Source organism: Mercurialis annua, linkage group LG7 (assembly GCF_937616625.2).
Source record: "Mercurialis annua linkage group LG7, ddMerAnnu1.2, whole genome shotgun sequence".
Taxonomy (NCBI): domain Eukaryota; kingdom Viridiplantae; phylum Streptophyta; class Magnoliopsida; order Malpighiales; family Euphorbiaceae; genus Mercurialis; species Mercurialis annua.
In genome coordinates, this window is record NC_065576.1 from 31,899,933 (window position 1) to 31,924,994 (window position 25,062).

Sequence of the window (25,062 nt, forward strand, 5' to 3'; positions counted from 1 at the left end):
GCCTGGTTGTAGATAAAAGAACTCATCACTTTTCTTCCTCCCAAGAGAATAAACCGCCCGAACAATTTCATAACCAACCGACCTCTTCAGATGGAGCCCACGAATGAAAATCCCCGTCAAGTGGCGATGGGCGTTAGGATGAAGTTGACCTAAAGGAATTTTAAAATGGTCAAATACCATCTGTGTAAAGCCATCAAGTGGTAGCCTCAAGCCCGCCTCAAAATCTTCTATAAATATCAACTGTTCGTCGTCGCCTAGGACTTGGTCAACAGCCGAACCTTCAGAAGGAATCCGGAGCTCGATGGTGGGGGGAATCTCGTACCTCGCCCTAATCCATACAAGGGCACTTTGACCAAGGACGATGGGCCACTCGGACAAAGGTTTTTTCTTGCCAGAGGACGTCCCAGAAGACGCTTTACGTTTTTTGGAAGCTTTACGTTTTTTCAAAACATAATCCTCCTCATCATCGCCCAACTCGCCCTTGTCATCATCAACACCTCCCAAAGGAACCTCGCCTCCCGGTTCTCTGTTACGAAGCCCCAAAGGCTCATCAATATCTTCCACAAGGGGCACGCCCTCCTCACTATCCGGAACCACCTTCTGAGATAACCTTTCCTCATCAGAACTCAAATCAACCAGCACCGCAAGGGGAGTAGGATAAGGAGAACCACTAGAAGCGCCCCCAGAAGAAGAAGAAGGAGAAGAAGTAGTAGAGGAAACCTCGGAAAGAGACATCCTAAAAGCACTAACTGAAGAATAGAACAGAAAATAAAAAGAACACTAGAAGAAAAGCAAAGAGGGCTAAGTCACTTACTGATGAAAGAAGAGAATCTGGCACTATATAACTCGAAGAAAGCCTGTTTAGAAAAGATGATTAGCAACGATGAAGGAATTAGACAAAACAGAGAGCAAGAATAAAAATTAAAATGGGAAACTAATACCTCTTTTATATGTCAAATCAGAAATAGGGCACTCAAGTACCTAGTTGCAGGGAACTCCTCGAAGCAATCAATCAATTAATGAAAAAACCCAAAGGTTGCGTTCTTTTATATGCCAAAAGACGCTTGAAATTCGTAACTGCTGAAGGAAACGTTCGAAATTCAAATAATCTCGAGAAATCCGGGAATTTGAATTTTGAAAATTGGCGCTTCAAGTCTTTGACTAAGCAAGTTCATTAGGGGGGGGACATCTGATACCAACCTAAGAATATCCGAACTCCAAGCATCGCCTAGGAAACGCTATACTCGCCCACTAAGCACCCGAAAGGACCATCGCGCAGATGTGATACAAATATCGCGCATTTCGGCCTTAATCAGACTCCGCCCGATCGGATATCAAGCTTACCTCGTCCACTTCGTTCCCTTATATCCACTACTCGGGATAATCGGAGAACGTGCCTTAACCATCATCAGAAGTCGTGGGACAAACCCACGATTCACCAGATGACAACTGCCATAAACTCACTATAAAAGGAAGCCGCAGAATGTTGAGAAAGGTACGCAGAAAATAGACTTAAACACTTCAACACTCACTTACTCACAAAAAACCCTTATTGACTTAAGCATCGGAGCGGCTTCCAGGCTAAACCAGCCTGAGGCCCTTTGAGCTTACATCTGTTGTTTGTGCAGGAAAACAGTACGGGCGACCCTTGCAGATCGACCTGTATCACTACTTATTCGGCATATGGTGCTTAGTTGTGTCCCTCTGCGGGTAGACCAGACTTTGTATCTTTGGTCTGTAAAGACATTGTGTATAGTTAGGCTGGCCTTACGTTTGTATGCCTACTGTGCGAGTTTTTATTATGTTTAATACAACGCTTTTGAAACAAAAAAGTGTTCGAGATATTTTATTAAACATATTATACAGTCGCGTGGTTTGAGGCAGGGCTGCCTATGAGGCAAGACATGTGAGCTAAGTCCCTGGACCATCGCACCAGTTTTTAGAAATGCGCGTGGGTTAGAATAACTAGGGTTATTCAACCAGCATTTTTGAAAACGGATTTCGCTTATATGAATAATTTCATATTCGTCTTTACGTTAAACGAAAAAAATGTTTTAACGGTGTTTTCTGAAAACGGATCGTATGTGAGGTACGATCTAGATTTATATTTGCAAAAAATTTATAGAGGTTTAAGGCCTGCTACGGGGTTCAGAACAAGCATATCCATTTCCTAGCGCCGGTCTCGACTCGAGTTTCGGGATGGAAATCAAGCCGTGACATAATGTCTAGAACTTTTTTTGCATTTCCGAATAATGTTTCTTTTTTTAATTATAAACAACAGCCAGACAAACGTCGGACTTCTTAGAAGTTAAAAAGTATCTCTAATCTTATATGTATATCAACCAATATTGTCAAACCCAACCCGCTTATAAAACCGGTAACATTAAAGAGTTAAGGGTTAAAGGTTCAACCGGGTTGAACTAGCCGCAATAACAAAATGATATTCATATTAATATAGAAAAATATTATAGATCATCAATCCTCCATGATTAAATACTACAAAATTCAAAACAACCAAAAAATCCAAAACTATAATGTAATACGAAAATTCTCCACAAAACTATTTCAAACAATTAACTGCTAAATATTAGTTGCTGATTTCTTAAGGCTGTTGTATATCATCATCTTCATTTTTCAAATTAAAAGGAGAATTATAACCGAAGTCGCTATTTAGTACCACTAACATCCTTGCCTCCAAAAACTATTCCAACACTTTCATTATTTCAGTTATAGAACCACTGCTTTCGCCAATAGTACGAAGGACTCAAGAAGACTGAATACGACATTTTATACTATAAGGTCGTATATATCATTTTGTCTTCCATTGTCTAATAGCATAAAAAAATTATAAAATATAAGAGATAATAAAAATAAATTAAACACACACACAAATATATATAAATTATTTAAATGAACTAACTTTTATAATGTGCCTGGTTTTTAATTTGTTCTTGTGATAGAACGACATCCTGCTCATAAAGAGTTTCAGCCAATTCGTTCAAATCAAATTCTATTGGCGGATTTTTTTCTTCGATCTAAAAATCAGTCTTGTCGATGCATTCGTAGTTGATTGGGTCACATTATTGTTTTTTATAATGAAGCCTAAACAAAAAAATTCACAATTTGCACATATTAAAAATTATAATAAAAATAATTAGAGACATAAAAAGGTAAACATACCTATTTTTTAACCTCAAGTTTGAATTAATATAAACAAGATCATTCAATCGTTGGTGCTCCAGTCTGTTTCTTTTCTTAGTATGGATACGATCAAATAAATTTCAATTTCTTTTACATCCAGATGAAGATGATGTTTGACTGACAAGTTGAATGGTTATTTTTTGTAAGATTGGAGCACTATGACCATACAATTTCCACCATTCATCTACATTAATACAATAAAATTTAACATTCCGAAATACATTTAAATATCACATTATATAGAAAAATAATTTCATAAAAAAATTAGCGTTGAGTATTATATACTTGACAGTAATGTCTTTGATGCAGTAAGAGTGATTTGTCGACTAAAACTTCTCAAATGGTCTCGATACAATTTTATCTCTTTTATTGCTTCATTTTCGTTGAGCACACACCCTTTGAATCAAGTATATCAAGAAGTCCACTCATAACCTCCACTTTATTACAAAAGTTTGGTTCATATATGAAAGCGGGATTTAAAAATAAGCAGCTACATGAAGTTTCTTCCGCAAGTGTTTATCTCATCTCTCATCAAGAATTTTAATATAAGGCGCATACAGACTTTTCTTTTTCTTAAACATGTGCTTAATTGCCTTGCGTGCTTTACGCATTGCCTCATAAACATATCCCAATAAAGACTTTTCATCAGAATCTACTAGACGTAATAGTCTAATAAGTGGACCAACAATTTTGACCATAATCAAACAATCAACCCAAAATTTATTACTTAAAATTAGTGAACTTACTACTTTTCCCTTGTCACTTCTTAAAAGCTTATGGTATGTGCAAACTCTATTAGTCATCAAAGCTTGCAACTCATTCTTATGTTCATGAAGGTTCTTCAATATGATAAAGGTGGTAGAAAATCTAGTCAATGCTGGACGTACAATCTCCTTCTAACGTGATCTTCTCCTTAATCATGCTAAAAATACAATATGATTATATACAAATAAGCTTACCTTGAAAGCATTAGACGTCAAATTTGCAACATGTTCCATGCTACTAATGTCCTTCAAAATAAGATTTAAGCAATGTGCGGCGCAAGGTGACCTGTAAATGTTGTTGTACTTTTCATGAACCAGCTTCCCTATAGATACATAATTGGCTGCATTATCAGTAACCAAATGCACAACATTACTAGGTCCAACCCCCAATCAATTACTTCAGAAAATAAAGTAAAAAGTGTTGGAGCTCTTTCATAACATTTGAAGCTTCATTAGATTTCACAACCAAAAATATTTATCAATGTCTTTGCCTTTGATCACTTCAACCATCAGCCATTAGTGTACAACCAGTGTTCGCCCAATTGCTCCTATAGCTTTCAATAAGGAGCGCCAATTCTTTCTTACAGTCCCTCAATAAGTTAACCCGAATATCATTATAATTTGTACCTTTATATCCAGGACCTATAGCAGCAACAACATCCAATGGAGGTTTATAATAAGGAGAATGTAATCATTAAATGGAATACAAGCATCATAAAACCATCTAGCCAAATCCATGTGAGCTTTCCATATAGCCTCTTTAACACTTTTTATAGTAGGTTGAGACCCTAGAATTGTTCTTGGAGCAAAACGTTATTGCTTCTAGTAACTTGATTTCCCTTTTCTTTTTCTTGAGCTTGAGAAAGTTATATTTTAAATGAATTCAGCTTTATCACATCTTCATCTTCCAAGTCAACTTGAGAAGGATCATCATTTTCATAAACATGTTTATATGCCAATTTTGATTTCTTTAGTTTTTCAGTAGATTGTTTGATATAATTTTGCATTCTAACGCGAACATCATGAGGAAACTTTTTATATGAAGATATTTGGCCTTGGATCTAGCAATGTGATATTTCATACGATTAATGCCACTGCCTTTTTATGAAATTCCACAATAGAGACAAGCAAATATATTTTTTCCATTAGTATCACGACTTTCACTAAAATGCTCCCATGATGGATCCTTTTTTTCCACGAGTAGGTGCAGACACCACAGGTTGGACCTCTATTGATTCAGAATTTAAAGTCTCCATGCTATTCATTAAAATAAAATAGAAACCATCAACAAGCATCATGCAATAAAATTTGAACTGAATCACATTCTATAAAAATTATACTGTAAAAGTTATAAACCATTATGAGAATTTATACAAAGCATACAAATTGTAAAATTGCTATTTAAATAATTTAGAATGTTTGTAATTCTAATTGAGGGGAAAAACAATTTTACTTTAATATATTTACATAAACAGTAAAATCATTGCAAAATATGTAGACTTATTGTTGACAAAATGCTGCAAGTGCACAATGTCAACTCGTAATACAGACTGTGAAGTTCGGATATCTACCCACAAGGAAAGCAACTAAACACACCCAATTAATATACTCAATTTGAAAAGCCCAAATGATGATTTGGTTGAAGTAATTTTAAATTAATAAAACTAAATTAAACAAATATAATTTAGACTAAATTTAAGCTTTTAATAAAAATGGGTATAAACAATAATATGGAATATCAGGATTATTAATTTTTCATTATGCAATTGATTTCATGGGATATGGATTATATTGTCAAATTACGGTTCAGCCTAGTCTAATGCACCTATAGCTCCCTCTCAAGCCGTTATAGATAAAAACATGCAAATAACCAATTAATAGGCAATTACTCACTCTCGTGTTATAGTTAACCTAATCAATTGATTAAATGATATTTATTAAGCAAACCTCAAGATCACGTATTCATTAACTCATTCTCATGTTATTAACTCATACGTTGTTGATTAATTGATCTATTTTAATTAAGCTCTCTCAAGTTAGAATTAAAACATAGGGCAATGAATGAATTGGCCAAATACATTCAAACATTAAGAACATTAATCAACACATAAATTTTAACAACAATCCATAATTCCAATATAATTAAGTATGCATAAATCCAATTAATAATCCCCAAAAATGGGTTTACCTACTCATATCTAAAGGAAATTCAACAATAACATAGATAGAGTTTATAGTTAATAAGAACACAACAATAATTGATCTCTCAATGATTGTCGTACCTTAACTCTAGAATTCCAATATGTTTTGTGAGTTAATTCTGAACGATAGAGTAGAAATGGTAAGCAAAACTCAAACTAGACTAACTCTAGTGTTTTTGTCTATTCTAAAAGATGTAAGTTGTAAGTTACAAGATGTAAGATATCCTTTCTCTACACAAATGCAAGCTATTTATAGACTTGCTAGGAGTAGAGCTCAAGTTAAGAATCCCTCTTCTTTTCATAGAATTTGAATGATGATCAAGTTTTGTATCTCTTCTTTCCATAGAGAGTGGAGTGATGAGAAAGTCCTTCCATAATCATCTTGAGTGAATCAAAGTTCACTTATTTCATTTTCAAAGAGAGCTTGATTCATTATCATCTTAGATATTTTCTTTGAGTGATAATCAAGATCTTCCATAATGAGGCTGAGTGTATCAAGGTTGACTTATCTCGTTTTCAAAACAAGATTGATTTAAATCAACGTTGATTTCTTCTTCCATAATGAGCTTTTGTTGTAGTCAATGCTCCTTTCTTTGAATACAAGCCAAGAAAGATCCCTTTTTGAGTGTGAATCAAAGATGTGTCGCTTATGGAAGGTCTATGAGTGCTCACCAAAACTTCCGGAACCTTCCTAAATGAAAAAAGTGCTACTTTTCCAGGTCTCAGCCGGCCCTTGGCCGTCCCGGAAGTCGTGGGTCGGCCGAACTTCTGCACGACACTTTTTCAGCCGCACAAACGCTAACTTCAAAACCTCATAACTCCTTATAGACACGTCGGAATAAGCTAGTTCTTGATGCTACGAAAATCTTAATATGTATACTTTATTTCTTGTGAAGAACAGAGAGACAATTGAGGTCTCTGAATGCCCCAAAAAACTTCAACCAATGTAGCGGGGTCAGATTCACAAGTATGCATTTTTGCTCTTGGCGTCTATTTTCATCAAATCTTCGCACCACATTATAATATACTACAATGTAGGGGTGAGCATGGTTCGGGGGAATCCAGATATCGGCAAATCTCCGTAACCAAACTAAAAACCGGGGATATCAAAAATGGGATCTCCGGATCCGTACCAATAATCGGTTATGTCCGGTGATTTTATTTTTCGGTATGATTCGGTACGGGGATTCGGTTCTAACGGTTCAGTAGGAATATCGTTAGAACTACAGATATTAATTTATTTATAATATAATTTTTTAAATTCTTATTTATTCTTTTATACAATTTCAACACCAATTTTTATGATCTAAACATGGATTTAAGATTATTAAGTATTAATATTATATTAATAATTAAAATAATCTTGAATGTATTTACGTAAAAGTATGTCTCTTTCTCCGTATTTTTACATATAATATAGATATAAATTCAATAAAATTAAAACTTTATTAATCATTGTAAGAAAATAAAGTGATGAAATTAAATCATTAACCATAAATTTTGTACACAATTGTATAAGCAGTAAATTTGGCCACAACTTTAGAATATAATTGGAGTATTTTAATAGCACTAGTAGTGTGCCGGCGCCATTACGTGGAATTAGGTTAATATAAATTTTTAAATATTCTATTATAGAAGTATGTTACATTTGTTTTATCTTAAAGTAAAAATACTATATTAGACATGATTTTTATTGATTCTAGTTTAAATTAATTGTAATAATTAATTGATCTATTAATTCGGTTTTTATTTTTGTCATTCGTACATTCATTAACTTATAGCAATTTATATATTTAGATAAATTAGCTTATAAACATTGGATAATTCAATTTGGAAGTCATAAAAATGCTCTTTTAGTATAATTAATATTCAAATTAGAATATTAATAAGAATTATCTATTAATAATAACTTTAAAAAATAAATAAGTGTTTTTTCTAAATTGGAAACTCATGAAAATACTCTTTTGGTCCTTTCAATTATATAAATATATAGATTAGAAATAGATTAATTTAATTTCTAATTATTTAATAGACAATTAATTAGAATATTAGTTTATTTTAATTATGTTATAAATAGTTCAATTTAATTAGAATTCTAAAATAATTATTTTAATATATAATTTTTGGTAGGTAATTAGAGATTATAATATTAATTAAATTTATTGTAATTATATGATTGTGTTTTATTTGATCATCATTAAAGTAGTTAGAGTTTTTATATTCTTTTAAGGTTACAAAATAATTTTAATGTTCAGTAATTCAAATGTAATATGAATGTAATAATTAATTTAAAAATAAATAGTATATATATATATATATATATATATATATATATATATATATATATATATATATATATAAATTTTAGTTCTTCGGTTATAAGTTCGGTTCTTCAGTTCGGTACGGTTTGGTACGGTTCTCGGTACGGTTATTTACCTAAGATCCATAACCGTACCAATAAAATTTTCGGTTCGGTTCGGAGAAAGTAAATGGTCAACGGATATTTTTCGGTCATGGATATTTTCGATTCGGTTTTGGAGATATCCAGGATCCGTGCTCACCCCAACTACAATTATGGTCCCAAAAGGCTTCCAAATGGGTTAAAACTCATGAAATACGCTGACAGGTTCCAGTTTGGCTTGGGAGTTGGTTGACTTTCTTAAATTTGAACAAAAATCCTTCTGGCTCTGACTATTTTTTGTATTTTGACTCTGTTTTATTCATAAATACTCCAGAAATATTCAATATTTACATTTTTCATAAAAAATACAAAACAAGTAAAACTAACTAAAAATGCTTATATTTTACGTAATAAAACACTAAGTGTAGTAAATAAATGATATGAAAATTACGTAAAATATAAGCTTATCACTTATTTATCAAAGTTCAAAATAAATTTGCAGTTAACCATAACTTTCCCTTTTCTTTGTTTGTCTTTTACTTTAGAAATAATTCAAATAATTTTTAGTTGTCAGCAATTTGTTCTCATACGATTTAAAAGAACAAACTAACATAAGATGAAACGAAATAAGATGAAACGAAATAAGATGAAAACAAAAACAAAAAGAATATAGATTAAAGGTTAACATTTACGTGGAATCTTGTTTAGTTGTAAATGTTGATGATGTAGAAAAAAAAAATGAAAAGTTTGGTGAAAAAGAACTCTTCATCTCTTTCAATTCTTTCAATTCGATGAAAAGCGGCTAAAATTTTATTAAATCTATAAAAAGTCAAAAATAAATAACCCTTTAAACCCTGTTCAACCGGATATGGGTCATTCGGGTCAACGGTTACCCGATCGGTTGAACGCGTTTAAAGAGGGTTTACACTAAAATGAGTTTTATGGATTTTCGACCCGATTTCTTGCCCGGTTCGCGGATATTTCGGTTGACCCGACCGGGAGGGTTGGGTCTGAAAACCATGATATCAAGTGTTGTATGGTTATGTTAGCCATGTTTATTGCTTTGAATGTATGTGTAGATTCAATATTAACAAGTTAATCAAATAATCATGTTAATTTAGTTCTAAACTAATCAAACACATAGAAATCATAAGAATGCCATGAAAATATAATTAGTAATCATATAGATACTAAAGATAGTAATTAATTAGAATCAATCTCATCTTTACATTTGGTTTAGGTTCGGTGCATATAATTGAATAAAATCAATCTTCATTTGCTATTTGATAAAAACCCTAGGGTTATGTTGGACTGTATATTTTTACGTCTCCAATTTTGATATAAATAATCAATTGGCGCTTAATCGTTTTTAATTTTGCTACAATCAGTTTGCTGATTTTATGCAGTTTTTGGGGTAGTAGATTATCTTCATAGACGATCGTCTGTCACAACTAACACACGTCGTTTTATGCTTGGCAAACATTGGCCTAAATTCCTTCATTTTGCCAAATTATGCGTAATCTTGACGAGCAGACAAACGAGCGCATAGACGATCGTCTATATTGACAGAAGATCGTCTATAAGAGATAATGATCGTCTGTCTGGGCAAGATTCAAATAATTTGTTACCGCTTGAAGTAGGACGATAGTCCACACATTTTAGACAATCGTCTGTTGGCCTCTGCTACTTCATTAATGATGAAAGAGAAGCCAAACTAACGGGTAGTTTTGACATTGAAGAAATGAGACTTTTTCAAATCATCAAAGAGCCTATAAATACTTGTTCTAACCACTTGAGCTAGGCTAGAACAATTATTGCTAGAATTCAAAGCTCTCAACAACTCTCTTAAACTCTTTCAAGTTTGTTTTGTTCACCAATTCTTTTATATTGATTACTTGTTGACTAGTCAGGTAGAGCATTGATAGTTTTTCTTTGTAGGTTATTGATTAACATTTGTAAAAAGAAATTAGTTATAAGTTAGGGGTTTAGTTTTAAGAAAACTTAAAGTTGGATGTTTAGCTTTAAGGCACCATTTGTGTAATTTGTAATCAAGTTTATTTTTAGTGAAAATCTCAATTTTTGATTGAGTAATGGATGTAAGATTGAGTTTAATTTCAACCACTCAAATTTATTTTGTGTTCTTCTTTAAACCCTAACTTTCTCTCTTCCATCTTAAATAAATTTTAAATTTTTAATTAAACCTAATTCACCCCTTCTTAGGTTGCTATTTGGTTTTCAGGTTAGATGCTTACTTAAAAATAAATGTTTCTTATTTACTGTGTCAGTCCAGATCGAGTTATATTGTAATACCCCAAATATTTTAAAATAATTAAGTCGTGCCACGTATCGTAAATTCCGATAAATTAAGTTAAGAAAAATTTAATTTAATAATATCGAGAATTTAGAATAATTTATATTGAGCGGATTAGCGGGATTTAAGGATATAACTTCGGAAATTAATATAAAATAAAATATAAATTCCGAGATAATAATTATTTCGCCAAAGTCCGCGAAATAATTTATAGTATTTATGGTAAAAGTTTCGAGTCGATCGGAGATCGTTTAAAATTTGGACGCGGATAGGTTTTGGGCTAAATTGCAACTTTTGAAAAGTTTCAAGGACCAAAGTGCAAGTTAGCCATTATATATATAAGATTTCCTTCAGAATGAAGGATTCAGAACGCATCATCAGATCCTTTTTCATTCTCTCGCCGTTTACACCGTTTCTCTCGTACGGTCTCCATTTCTCGTCCGTTTTCGACGTTCTATAACTCGAATCGATCGTATTCCGAAGGGCAATCACGGTAAGTAAGTCGTTTCTCAGTTTATTTGAGTATATTTGATGGAAAAACGATTTGAAACGATAGGTTACGGCGAAACCGTATCGCGATTACGTATTCGATTAGTTTTATACGTTTTTATTGTGTTTTTGGATAGATTAGGATGTTATATAGATGTTGGTTGAGTTTGGGATCGATTTAGCATGTCGGGAGGGCCGTTTTCAGCGGCCGGGGTCGTGCCCACGAAGGGGCACGACGTGCTCAGCATCAGAGCACGTCGTGCAGGGGCACGACGTGCACCAATGAGGTGCACGACGTGCACTAGGGGGTGCGCGACGTGCACCACCCTTCTTTTGAAGGGGAATGGTCCTAAAAACCTAATTTGATGATTCCCCATCCCGATATCGACTTCCGGACTCCGAAAATGCGAGATTCGGACGTAAAACGAGTAAATTAGGACTAGTTGTTTGGGATGAGTTAGTTTATGGATATCAATTGGTTTTATTAAGAAAACCTATATTCTATATTGAGAATTGAATCGAGAAGTATTAAGATCGGAAGAACTATGATTCGTTTATCGGAAAAGATTACGTTTGAAGCACGACGGTTTATGCTTTGTGTCTTGTCGTGTTTTGAGTCTATAATCGATCTTAGAATAGGATTCTAATATGAGTCTCTTGATTTGAAATCGTTATAGATCCGGCGAGGCAAGAGGCTACAGGACAGGGAGCTCGCGAAGCTTGACGATGTTTGAATACCGTCGTGTTTTTTGAATAGCGTGTTTTGTGAGTTTATATTTGTACTGTCGATTATTAATACTTGCATTACTTTATCAAATGTTTTATTTAAACTGCATATTGCATTTAAACGTTTTAAAACCCGTATATAGATCCGATGAAACGAGCTATCTATTGGGCAACAATAGAACTGTGTGTACACCAGTCATAATAAACTGAATATACATAAAACACAAATAATATTCATTAAGATATTAAGACATGAAGAATATCCTTCAAGATAATTGATGTGAGTTGAACTCGGTAGAACTATCTCGGGACTACATCAATTGAGATACGAGGTTTAACTCGGTGGAACTATCTCAGGACCTGTATCTCGCCCAGTTAACTCAGTGGAACTATCCAGGGACTTGGGCCTAATAACTAAGCTTTGATCGAATAAATAAGAAATACAAATTTAATAAAGAAACATAATGAACTTAGGGTTTCATTCGGTTCGGTATTTGGATGCATACAAAGATGTTTTATATTTTTTGTTAATTTTCTACAGTGTTTTATGAACTCACTCAGTATATTCCCATATACTGACCCCTCACAATTTCCTTTCAGGTGAATAGTATTTTGAAGGGTTGGATTTCCATTCTTGTTCCGGAAGTCTATAATATTTTGAAGTATGTACAAAAGTATGTTTTACTTCGTAGCGCTGCAGTAGTCAGTAGATGTCAGACCAAGAATAATATTTTGTATCAAACGGTGCTTTGTTGTTAACCCAGATATGATATAATGCATGTACATAGTTTTATAAAGCTGTGCCCTTTTATCCGTTTGATTTACTTAACCAATTGTCATGAATAGAATTGGTTGTGATAATGATTAGAAACAGGGCGGTGCTGGATATGAGATATCACTTTGTAAGACCCTGGTTTCTAATAATTGTTTCGCTTTGGTTTTCAGAAAATGAATATGATATTTTATTAATTATAAATATTTTGTTTAAAGAAGTCTTCTTTAAACCTTTTACGAATAATATGTTTTAAATGCGAAAAATTTAAAGAGAATTCTAGGCTTGCTACGGGTTTTGGAGCTACCACTCCCATTCCCTAGCGCCGGTCTCGGCTCAATAATTTGGGTCGTGATTCCCTAGCGTCGGTCTCGGCTCAATAATTTGGGTCGTGACAGATTTGGTATCAGAGCAGTTGGTCCAGGATACCACTGCTTTTGTGTATGAGTCTACCTAGGAACTACTGCAGCACATAAGATTCGAGTCATGTCTTTGATCAGTTTTCGTTTGATTTTAAAATTTTCAACTCTCCTTTCTAGGATGTGAGTTTGTCGGTACGTTCGATTGGATTGTTTGACAAGATACGTATGCGTAGATATTCCGTGTATGCATAGATGTTCGGCCTATATTTATATGTCTCGCTTAGACGTTAATATATTGCTTTTACATTAAGCCTTGAGTATATGGATATGTGCTTGCCATGTTAGTATAACATAAGCATGTTGCGATTGGTTAGTATGATTCGGTAGTTGATTGAACAAGTTGCGTATTATTAGTAGATGGAGAATCAAAGACGATTGGATGATCGTGCTATGGATGCACAAGATGAGGTGGAGGTTCAAGATGAAGCATATGACATCATGATAGAAAATGGACCAGTACAGATGGAGGAAGTAGCCAATGACCTTGATGGAAATCAAGGTAATGCCAGAGTGGAGGAGGCATTGGAAGTGCCGCAGCAATTTGGTGATCAAGCGGATGATATGAATCAAGATTTTGGAAAAGAGTCGCAAGCATTAGAAGTGCAGCCACAACCCAACATCGATATGAATCAATTGCTACCAGGAATTGCTGTTATGCAAAGTAATGTATTGAGGATGAATCAAATTATGCTACAACAAGGTCAGCGTATGAATGAATTGGAGAATAGAAATGTGATGTTGGAACGTAGGCAGTCTAACATATTAGGATTTGGATCTTTTAGTGGTACACCAGAACTATTAGAAGGATCAGGACAGGGTGCATACGGGTTACAGGTTAGACCCAGAAATCCACAGAGACTTATAAGAGTTAACCCAAATATGAATGTTGGACGTGCAAGAGGTGGTAATATTCACCAAAATCTCAGGCCAATATATCTAGATCTCATACCGTCAGTTTGTCCAGTGTGTCAAAGACGACATCAAGGTGTTTGTCGTTATATGACAGGTGCTTGTTTGCGATGTGGGCAATTTGGTCATTTTGTAAGAGCATGCCCTATTCTAGAGTATCATATATCCCCAGTAAGGATGATGAATCCCTTTTATCAGCAGTCAAGACCAACGGGTATGGAATTTCTTAGACAACCTCGATTAAATATTTATAAAGATAGAGATCAATTTCAAGGGTATGGACGGAGAAGGAATAGGCGAAGGAGGAATAGGCACAGGGTTGGAAGCTCGGGAGTTTGTCCGAGTGAACCTATTAACCTAAGGGAGCAAGCTATGACAAGTGGAACAGCACAACAAGCTCAAGATGCTTTAAACCACAACACTATCAATCGAGGTATTATTACATTGAGATCAAGTCAATTATTTTATGTTGCATTTATTTATATATAAGAACTAGATGATAAACCGTTATGCGCTTAGTAGAGATAATCATCTACCTATGAACATCGGAATTAGGTTTATCATCCACAGAGTTGAATCGTCTAGTGAAGCTTGAATATAAAAAATTCTTTGAAGTATTATGGAAAAAAATTTGGAAGTTTTATTGAAATTTTAAAAATTTGCATAATTGTGGCCAGACATGTCATAAGCATACATTGTGCATTCACTGCTAGGAACACACATATCATAATTGATGATTAAACGAGAAATGGAATATGATTAGAATATGCATCATGTACATTAGATGATGATTATAGATTTGGAGCAACTCTTTGGTGATGAGAGGTGTCATCACCCTGCCACAATTATGTATATACTTTACGATTTACTATGTAGTATTTAAAATAAAAATATTTTAAACGTGAGCTCACAAATGTATTTACAAATATGTTCATAAAGGTATACGTTGTAAAGAAACAAAAGATTTCCAATTAGTTTGAAATGTTTTGAATAAGCATAACTAGACAGAACTCTGTGGAATTAAAAACTAGTGCCTGAAAAAGAAGAAACAGTTAAGTTCACGACGATAGAGAACAAAGCGAGGATGTTTGAAGTTAGGATTAGTACTTAAGATAGCAAGTTAAAGGACGATATAAAACATTTTTGGCTAAGAGTTTATTAACGATTCTTAAGTAATTAGGAATAGAAAGAAAAGACATGAAGGATGTTAATAATCGATGTTTCAACTTTCGAGAGGTTGCTAGAATCAGAGCAAACCTTCTGTGGCAGCGACGTTTGTTTAGGATCCGGAAATTCTCAAGAGACGTCTATACAGTTCGAGGCAATTATGTATAAAATGACTAGTACGAGGAGAAAATTCTAAAAGTGTTACGAAGATCGAGTACAAGATTCAACAAGGATTTTGCACGAGAAATCAAGAAGTTTTAAGGGAATGTGATGATAGGAAACCAAGATTAGTCTTGTTGACATAATGGATGTCAGTAATGGGTACACCCCATGAGTATAAGTGTATATTAATGAATTGGATTCCAAAGATCAAAGCAACGTCTAAAATTTTCATTAACGATTGAGAATGTAACAACGAAAAGTGAAATGCGAGAATGACGACAAAGAAGTATATGGAAGGAGTTATGAAAGCTATAAGAGAGATAGTATTAGTAAATGAAATTAAGGAATATGAAAGGAGGTAATGAATTATGACAAGAATGAATTGTAAGTATAAGTTACCTATGGATGTACGAACTAACATAGAAGGAATTTTAATAAAGGACGTATAATAAAGAAGAGGCAAAGTATCTATTAAAAATGATAGATAGATGGATAAATGGATTGAATTAGTAAGGTCTAATTCTCTTACTGGACAGAAAGCCTTATGAAGAATCAAGATTGTTCGAGAATCTACAAGGTCAGTACGACATAAGAGTATAACAATATGAAGATTAAGATCAGATTAAAGTAAGGTGTTATTAGATAAGGAATGTCTAATGAAAACCATAAGTCACTAAGATAAGAAGCTATTGAAAGGATGTAAATGGGACAACGACGCATCGAGAAATGGATCGAAACAGCATGAAGAATACTTCTAGCTATCGATAAGCATAGGCTACAAAACTAACCTATAAGTTTGAAATTTTGAAATACAACCTAAGTGAAGGATAAGCAATACCAATCGGAGAAATGAAAGGAGTCAAAGGATCGGGAGGCGAGATACACCCAGGAAGACAATGTGAAGCATATCAAGTAATTCCAAGGGTACACTCAACTTCATGAGAGTCAGTACCAGGAAACCATGAAACATGAAAAGAAAATATTAAGTCAAAATGTACAAGTTTAGGAGAACGTGTACAGGTGGCACAACAAAGGCAAACGCCAAGAAGAGGTTTCCCTAACCTAAAGTAAGGTCACCTCGATAAAGACGTGGACATGGATGCGGAAAATTTGAACGAGTTTTGGTACATATACCATGGAGTAACTTGAGAAAGATTTGACTCATAATACAAGACCGCAATGTTAGCAAGTCAAACGAAGTACAATAATAATAAACAACAGGGACGTAGTATCTTTTCATTCTACGATCAACTAGAGTGAAATTATGCATCATAAAAAGATAAATAACAATAAGATAATGGATATAAGATCAAGATTAGCAGAACTACATGTAAGATAATTACTTTGGATAAGTAATTTAAGTAATGCAAGCAAGGAACCTTGCTACAGGAAAGTAAGTAGGAAGTCGTCAAGAAATGACGACATACGGAATTTCAAAGGACGCGATGGTTTACCAAGACGATAGCGTATGATATTTACCAAAGACAAGACCGTCAGAACCTGTAATCAAAGTAATATCAGAGTAAGGAACGAGATATTTAATAACTACCAATGAAAGAACGACCACGGTACGCCATAAGTGAAACAATTACTTCTAGCAAGTAAGTTAAAGTACGCAAACAAGGGAGTCTACTACCAGCAAGCTTAACTGATGACGTTAAATGTAAGAAAAAGCGATAAGTGTAAAATGTAATGATGGTAACGATATTTGGACGCAACCCCGCTATCAAGAAAGTTCATCAGGATGGCAAGTCGAGGACAAGACCTCAAGTCTTTACAAAGGAACGTAATACTTGATGGGTAAAAGTATTACGACTGAAAAAGTATCAATGGAATAAAGTAAATAAGAAGGATTTATGAAAATTCGAGGACGAATTTTTATAAGGGGGGAAAAATGTAATACCCCAAATATTTTAAAATAATTAAGTCGTGCCACGTATCGTAAATTCCGATAAATTAAGTTAAGATAGATTTAATTTAATAATATCGAGAATTTAGAATAATTTATATTGAGCGGATTAGCGGGATTTAAGGATATAACTTCGGAAATTAATATAAAATAAAATATAAATTCCGAGATAATAATTATTTCGCCAAAGTCCGCGAAATAATTTATAGTATTTATGGTAAAAGTTTCGAGTCGATCGGAGATCGTTTAAAATTTGGACGCGGATAGGTTTTGGGCTAAATTGCAACTTTTGAAAAGTTTCAAGGACCAAAGTGCAAGTTAGCCATTATATATATAAGATTTCCTTCAGAATGAAGGATTCAGAACGCATCATCAGATCCTTTTTCATTCTCTCGCCGTTTACACCGTTTCTCTCGTACGGTCTCCATTTCTCGTCCGTTTTCGACGTTCTATAACTCGAATCGATCGTATTCCGAAGGGCAATCACGGTAAGTAAGTCGTTTCTCAGTTTATTTGAGTATATTTGATGGAAAAACGATTTGAAACGATAGGTTACGGCGAAACCGTATCGCGATTACGTATTCGATTTATACGTTTTTATTGTGTTTTTTGATAGATTAGGATGTTATATAGATGTTGGTTGAGTTTGGGATCGATTTAGCACGTCGGGAGGGCCGTTTTCAGCGGCCGGGGTCGTGCCCACGAAGGGGCACGACGTGCTCAGCATCAGAGCACGTCGTGCAGGGGCATGACGTGCACCAATGAGGTGCACGACGTGCACTAGGGGGTGCACGACGTGCATCACCCTTCTTTTGAAGGGGAATGTTCCTAATAACCTAATTTGATGATTCCCCATCCCGATATCGACTTCCGGACTCCGAAAATGCGAGATTCGGACGTAAAACGAGTAAATTAGGACTAGTTGTTTGGGATGAGTTAGTTTATGGATATCAATTGGTTTTATTAAGAAAACCTATATTCTATATTGAGAATTGAATCGAGAAGTATTAAGATCGGAAGAACTATGATTCGTTTATCGGAAAAGATTACGTTTGAAGCACGACGGTTTATGCTTTGTGTCTTGTCGTGTTTTGAGTCTAGAATCGATCTTAGAATAGGATTCTAATGTGAGTCTCTTGATTTGAAATCGTTATAGATCCGGCGAGGCAAGAGGCTACAGGACAGGGAGCTCGCGAAGCTTGACGATGTTTGATAACCGTGGTGTTTTTTGAATAGCGTGTTTTGTGAGTTTATATTTGTACTGTCGATTATTAATACTTGCATTACTTAATCAAATGTTTTATTTAAACTGCATATTGCATTTAAACGTTTGAAAACCTGTATATAGATCCGATGAAAAGAGCTATCTATTGGGACAATAGAGCTGTGTGTACACCAGTCATAATAAACTGAATATACATAAAACACAAATAATATTCATTAAGATATTAAGACATGAAGAATATCCTTCAAGATAATTGATGTGAGTTGAACTCGGTAGAACTATCTCGGGACTACATCAATTGAGATACGAGGTTTAACTCGGTGGAACTATCTCGGGACCTGTATCTCGCCCAGTTAACTCGGTGGAACTATCCCGGGACTTGGGCCTAATAACTAAGCTTTGATCGAATAAATAAGAAATACAAATTTAATAAAGAAACATAATGAACTTAGGGTTTCATTCGGTTCGGTAGTTGGATGCATACAAAGATGTTTTATATTTTTTGTTAATTTTCTACAGTGTTTTATGAACTCACTCAGTATATTCCCATATACTGACCCCTCACAATTTCCTTTCAGGTGAATAGTATTTTGAAGGGTTGGATTTCCATTCTTGTTCCGGAAGTCTATAATATTTTGAAGTATGTACAAAAGTATGTTTTACTTCGTAGCGCTGCAGTAGTCAGTAGATGTTAGACCAAGAATAATATTTTGTATCAAACGGTGCTTTGCTGTTAACCCAGATATGATATAATGCATGTACATAGTTTTATAAAGCTGTGCCCTTTTATCCGTTTGATTTACTTAACCAATTGTCATGAATAGAATTGGTTGTGATTATGATTAGAAACAGGGCGGTGCTGGATATGAGATATCACCTTGTAAGACCCTGGTTTCTAAGAATTGTTTCGCTTTGGTTTTCATAAAATGAATATGATATTTTATTAATTATAAATATTTTGTTTTAAAGAAGTCTTCTTTAAACCTTTTACGAATAATATGTTTTAAATGTGAAAAATTTAAAGAGAATTCTAGGCTTGCTACGGGTTTTGGAGCTATCACTCCCATTCCCTAGCGCCGGTCTCGGCTCAATAATTTGGGTCGTGACATATATGCCAGTCATTTAATGCATGTTTACAATTATTTCAGTTATATCCAGTATTTCTATTTCCAAATATTTTTTGATGTATGATGAGACGAGATATCTTTTAGGACAAACCCATACTAAGGCCCCTGTACTTTACTAGTTTTTTTTCGTCAGGCCTTTATCTCAAAAAAGTTATTTGGACAGTCCATGTACTCACTTATTCTTCAAAAAGCAGGCCATTTTCAGCACGGAATGGGCTGCGTGCTGACCAATCTCCGTTAGATAACGGAACTAATATACACGTCATTAATTTTTAGCACATTGAATAGGACACGCTGGAAATAGAGGCCACGTGTGTTGGCCACGTCATTAGGAAAAACAATTAATATTTGTAGGGTTTCTCGTTTCCTTAATATTACCCTCGTTGGTCTTTTTTTCTAGGGTTTCTTTTTTTTCTTCTTTGTCTCCATAGCCGCTCTCCCTATTCTCTGAAATTTCAAGATGTCGTCTTCAACTGGTGATGAAACTGAGTACGACGGTGTTATTCCTGCTGCTGACATTCCTAATTTCAGGTGTGGTAAGAAGGCAAGACTTATGGTGTCCTGGTCTGACAAGAATCCAGGAAGGAGGTTTTTCCGTTGCGAGGTAAATTTTTCTTTATTTTTTGTCTTCGTATATGTGTCTAGGGTTTGAAATTTTATGTGATTTGTTTCATGAAATTAGGGTTTAGGGTTTCTGATTATTGGCATCTGATTTATGTACTGTTGGTTTTGTACTGCGCGACGGTTTTGGATTTAGGTGCTTAGGGTTTCCTACTATTGGTTTATGTATTATTTTTACTGAATTTTTTTTCGAAAAATTAGGGTTTTGTATAGTTGGTTTGTGTATTACGTTTACTGATGTGTGTATGGTTTGTACTTGCAGGGAAACCGGTGCTCTTACTTTTACTGGTATGATGAAGAGTACGCTCACCATATCAAAATGATGTTGAAGAACCTGAAACGTGGAGGAGAGGATTTGAACAAGGAGGCTGAGTTTCTGAAGGGGGGGGGGGAGTATTTCGCTTGAAATACATAATGGAGCACGCCAGCACTCTCGATGCCATTAAGATGGAGAAGCAGTTGAATGAGTTGAAAGCTGAGAAAGCTACATTGGAGTCTACTGTTGCTGATCTGAACAAGGAGTTGAAGATGGAGCTGAAAAAGAAAATGGAGGGATTCCAGAAGTATGAGAAAGAGCTGAAGTCCATGAAGTTGAAGAAGGAGTTGTCCAAGTATCTTTTCATTGCTATTGCTTCTCTGATGATTAGTTTATTTATTATGAGAAATTTCAATTAGTTTAGGTATTATGTCAAGTGTTTAAGTACAATTATCTTATTAAACCTACTTCTAATTAGGTTGTTCTATGTAAAACTTTAATGTATGTTTGAACTTGTTAGGATGTTGAACTATATATTATTAATGCATGTTAGTGCACTATTATTAAAATTAATGTGTTTGTTGTTAATTTAAGCTAAATGATTTGTAATTGTGGCTAACCTATATTTGTACCCCTAAATATGCTTTCAAATAGGCACTTTAGGTTTAGGTTAAGTGCAAACTGCATACTGAAAAGATCAATTCTGTACACCTAAAAAACAGTTTCATTGCCAAAACCTGAATAAATAGATAGACCCCAAAACCTAAATAGCCAGACCTAAAAACCTGTTTCATTAAAATAGGCACCAAAGGTGATTGTAGAAACCTTGATGGATACAAACCTTAATACATACAAAATAAGTTAATAAGTACTAAATACAAGGTTAAGATCTGGCATTTTCATACAGCAACAAAAAGTTCCAAACCGTGTCACCATATTTTGCAAAACTAAGACAAAATTTGATCAAAATATGCATTTAACAAGCCTCAAAAACATGATCTTCTCTTCAACTCTTCCTGGATTGAAGTTGGCTTAAGCTGACAGCTTTCTTCCCTTTCACTGCATCTTATTCCTTGGTCTGGGTGCATATGACCTTGTTGGTGGTGCCTTCGGTAGTGGAGCAGAATGTGGTGGTGCAGACAGTGGTGCAGAAACTAGTTCACATTGTGGTGTAGAAGGTGATGCAACCTGAAATAACAAGAACATATTAACTACATAAACAACCTGAAATGACAAGCAATTACAGCTAATAGGAAGAACAGGAACTACACTCACAGTTCTTTTCCAGGATGGGATGTGGTTAGTGATCATAGCCTCATTGAACTCATGTAACTCTCCGATAGAGGAATGTAACCAAGCAAGTGCATCTTCCAAACTTTCTGGTTGGGTTAAATCCATGACTTATGGTTGGGTGAAATCAATAATTCCTGCCTCAGGCTGGACCTCAGGCTGCACACCAGGCTGGACTGATGCTCTATGTCTGTGTCTCTTGTTTTGTTATCCAAATTGTGCTTGTAATTCTGCAGATGCTCTTTGTCTATGCCTCTTTCTTTTACCACCAAAATGGGCAATCAAGTCAGCTGATGGTCTAGGAGGTTCTGATGTTGATGCTTTATCTCCTTTTTTCCTTGGTCTTGCTTGTTTAGCTGGAAGGGTAGGGTCCTAATACATGCAGAATGTGATGTTAGTTAGGAATCAATTGGCTAAAACAATATATGCATCAAAATAATGTCACTTACCCTATTAGGACATCCCCTGATATTATGACCTGGTTGACCACAAGTCTTACATCTCATCACTCTTCCTTGTCTAGATAGCTTTCCAGTCTCACTTACTAGAGTCTTCTTTGTTTCATGTATGTCGCGTTTCCTAGCCTTTTTAGGTCGCCCTGGCATTCTCCTATGTTGCGGTGCTTGTACAGGTTCAATAGGACTTTATGGCCACATTAACTTGCCTCTCATTCGTCTCAACATGAACTGGTATGCAACTTTGTACTTGTCTACTTTATACCATTCATGGACATAATGCTCAGGCTTCCCTTTGGCACTGTGAATTGCTGGTATGGAATGCTGGCAAGGTAAACCAATGAGGTCCCACTCTCTACAACTACATGTTCTTAAGGCAGTGTTCACAACATGCCTATCTACATTATAGATATTGGGTTTCTCATATTCTGTGTTCCCATTGAATGTCAATTTCCAATTGCATGACTTGGAGATGTTCTTTTCCAGTTTTGTCATTGCTCTTGGAGCAATGTCATTTATCCAAGTCTCACATGCATCCCTCTTCAAATGTAGCCTAGTCATGACCTGGACCCTAATTGCCTCAAGCATACTTATGATAGGTAAGGACCTAAAAAAATAAATACCATGTAATCAATAATCAAAGGCCATAATTAAAGTAATAAATATATAACTAAACAATAAATAACTGACCTAGCATCGAGGATCCGTCCATTGAATGTTTCAGCCAGATTATTGTCAATAACATCACACTTGGTGGAAGTCTTGAAATAGACCTTGCAGAATGTCTCCACATCATACTCAAGGACATGGCTTACCATGCCTCCTCCCAATAACTCCAGCTTCTTAAAACTCTCTGCAAGTTGCTGCTTAAATGTAGATTTTGCACATGTCCAAAATCCAATTTTTCTGTCCTCTCCTTTCCACTGCTTTGCCAAGTTAGCATAAACATGTCTTGCACATCTTCTATGCTCAACCTCTGGCAAGTATTCCTTCATAGCACTTTCCAGATCCTACATTCAAAAAACAAAAAACAATAATATTAGTTTAGACTTTAAGTAATAAAATTAGCATTATATGATAAGTACGCAGTCTAGATACCTCACCTTTTGCATGTCACTAATGATCACATATCCATCTCCTTGCTCTAGAGGCAGATCACGTTTCAAACACCTTAGCAACCAAGCCAAGTTATCTCTATTTTCCACTTGGACAACTGCCCATGCTATTGGGAACATTTGATTGTTCCCATCACGTCCAATAGCACATAGCAGTTGTCCTTTACATAATCTCTTAAGGAAGCACCCATCCATATCTATAATTCTGCTACATCCAGCCAACCACCCTTGTTTTCAAGCAGCTAAACAAACATACATCCTATTAAAACGGTTCACCTCTCCTTCCCTTGTACTCGTGACAAAACACGAACTCCCTCGGTTACTGACCATAATCTCCTCTTCATAGTCATACAGGCGCCTATACTCCTCTTTGGTCACTGCTATTATATCATCATGCAGTTTAGTCTTCACATTCTTGCACAAGGTCAAACTCACCTTTAAGTGCAATTCTGTTCTACATATAGCCTGCAAATCTATCAATTTGATGTAAGGCTGCCCCATTCTGTAGGTGAGCTTCCAGAAACTTGCTTGTTGCCATTTGATTAACATTTGTGATGAAGCATCTGTGTGTTCTTATATAGGTCTTCATTGTCAAGCAATTGTCATTTGCATTTATACTTGCCAAAAATACCCATGGACAGCCTGTATAACACTTAGCTCTAACCCTTCTTGTGTGATTCTTCACAAAGTGCACATGCAGCTTCTTCATGATAGCATACTTTGCTAAGGCATGTCTGCATTCCTCCCTATCCCTAAATATCATGCCAACACTGAAGACATGAATGACAGTATCAGGATCACATCTTACCTTCTCTAAATGTGTAGGTTTTCTTGTAGGGGCATCTCCATCTTCTTTCTCATTCTCACTATAGCAACTCCTAAGCTCATCACTGTCATAGTATACACTGCCATAATTACCCCCATGCTCATCACCCTCACTCTTATTACTCTCATCATCATCCTCCTCCTCATCTCCTTTTTCAGAATTGTCCTCACTCTCTAGTATGTCTTCACCACAATTGGGTCTTCTACACCCTCTTGAACCTCAGAACTACCATTTTTATTTGCATTTTTTTCTTATTAGCCTTTCTAACATTAGTCCTTGCATTTTGTAACTCTTCATCTTCCTCGTCGTCAGTCATGATACTGACATTGACACAAACATTGTCAAAATTCTGGTCCCCAAGTAATTGGTCTTCATATATTGCATTACCACTTCCCAGATTGGCTGCATTATCATTTTCCTCTATCTGGACCATGTTTGCTGCATTTGTCTCTATCTAGACCCCACCTCATGCACTTGTCTCTATCTGGACCCCACCTTGGCCATTTGCTGCATGTTCATTTACCTCATCCTCATTTCCAACTAACTAATCCTCTATAACTAACTGGTCCCCATCCCCAGCTAACTGATCCCCCACAACTAACTGGTCCCAACAGCTAACTCATTAAGATCATAACTCATCCCCATCACCTAAACCATGCACATCAACTAAATCATCCCCTTCTCCTATTTGATTCTGGTATGCTAACTGAGGA

The 25,062-nt window shown here is 35.1% G+C and overlaps 1 protein-coding gene across 1 annotated transcript; it reads right to left on the reverse strand.

Annotated features, from left to right (window-relative positions):
- Nucleotides 1-22,160: 22,160 nt before the first annotated feature.
- Nucleotides 22,161-24,782, reverse strand: LOC126657037 (uncharacterized). Its single transcript, XM_050351658.1, has 8 exons — nt 24,640-24,782; nt 24,142-24,560; nt 23,780-24,086; nt 23,512-23,731; nt 23,099-23,418; nt 22,618-23,015; nt 22,403-22,575; nt 22,161-22,325 (listed from the first exon to the last, which is right to left on the reverse strand). The coding sequence occupies exons 1-8, from the start codon at nt 24,780-24,782 to the stop codon at nt 22,161-22,163; spliced, it is 2,145 nt and encodes a 714-aa protein (XP_050207615.1).
- Between the last annotated feature and the right edge of the window lie 280 nt (nt 24,783-25,062).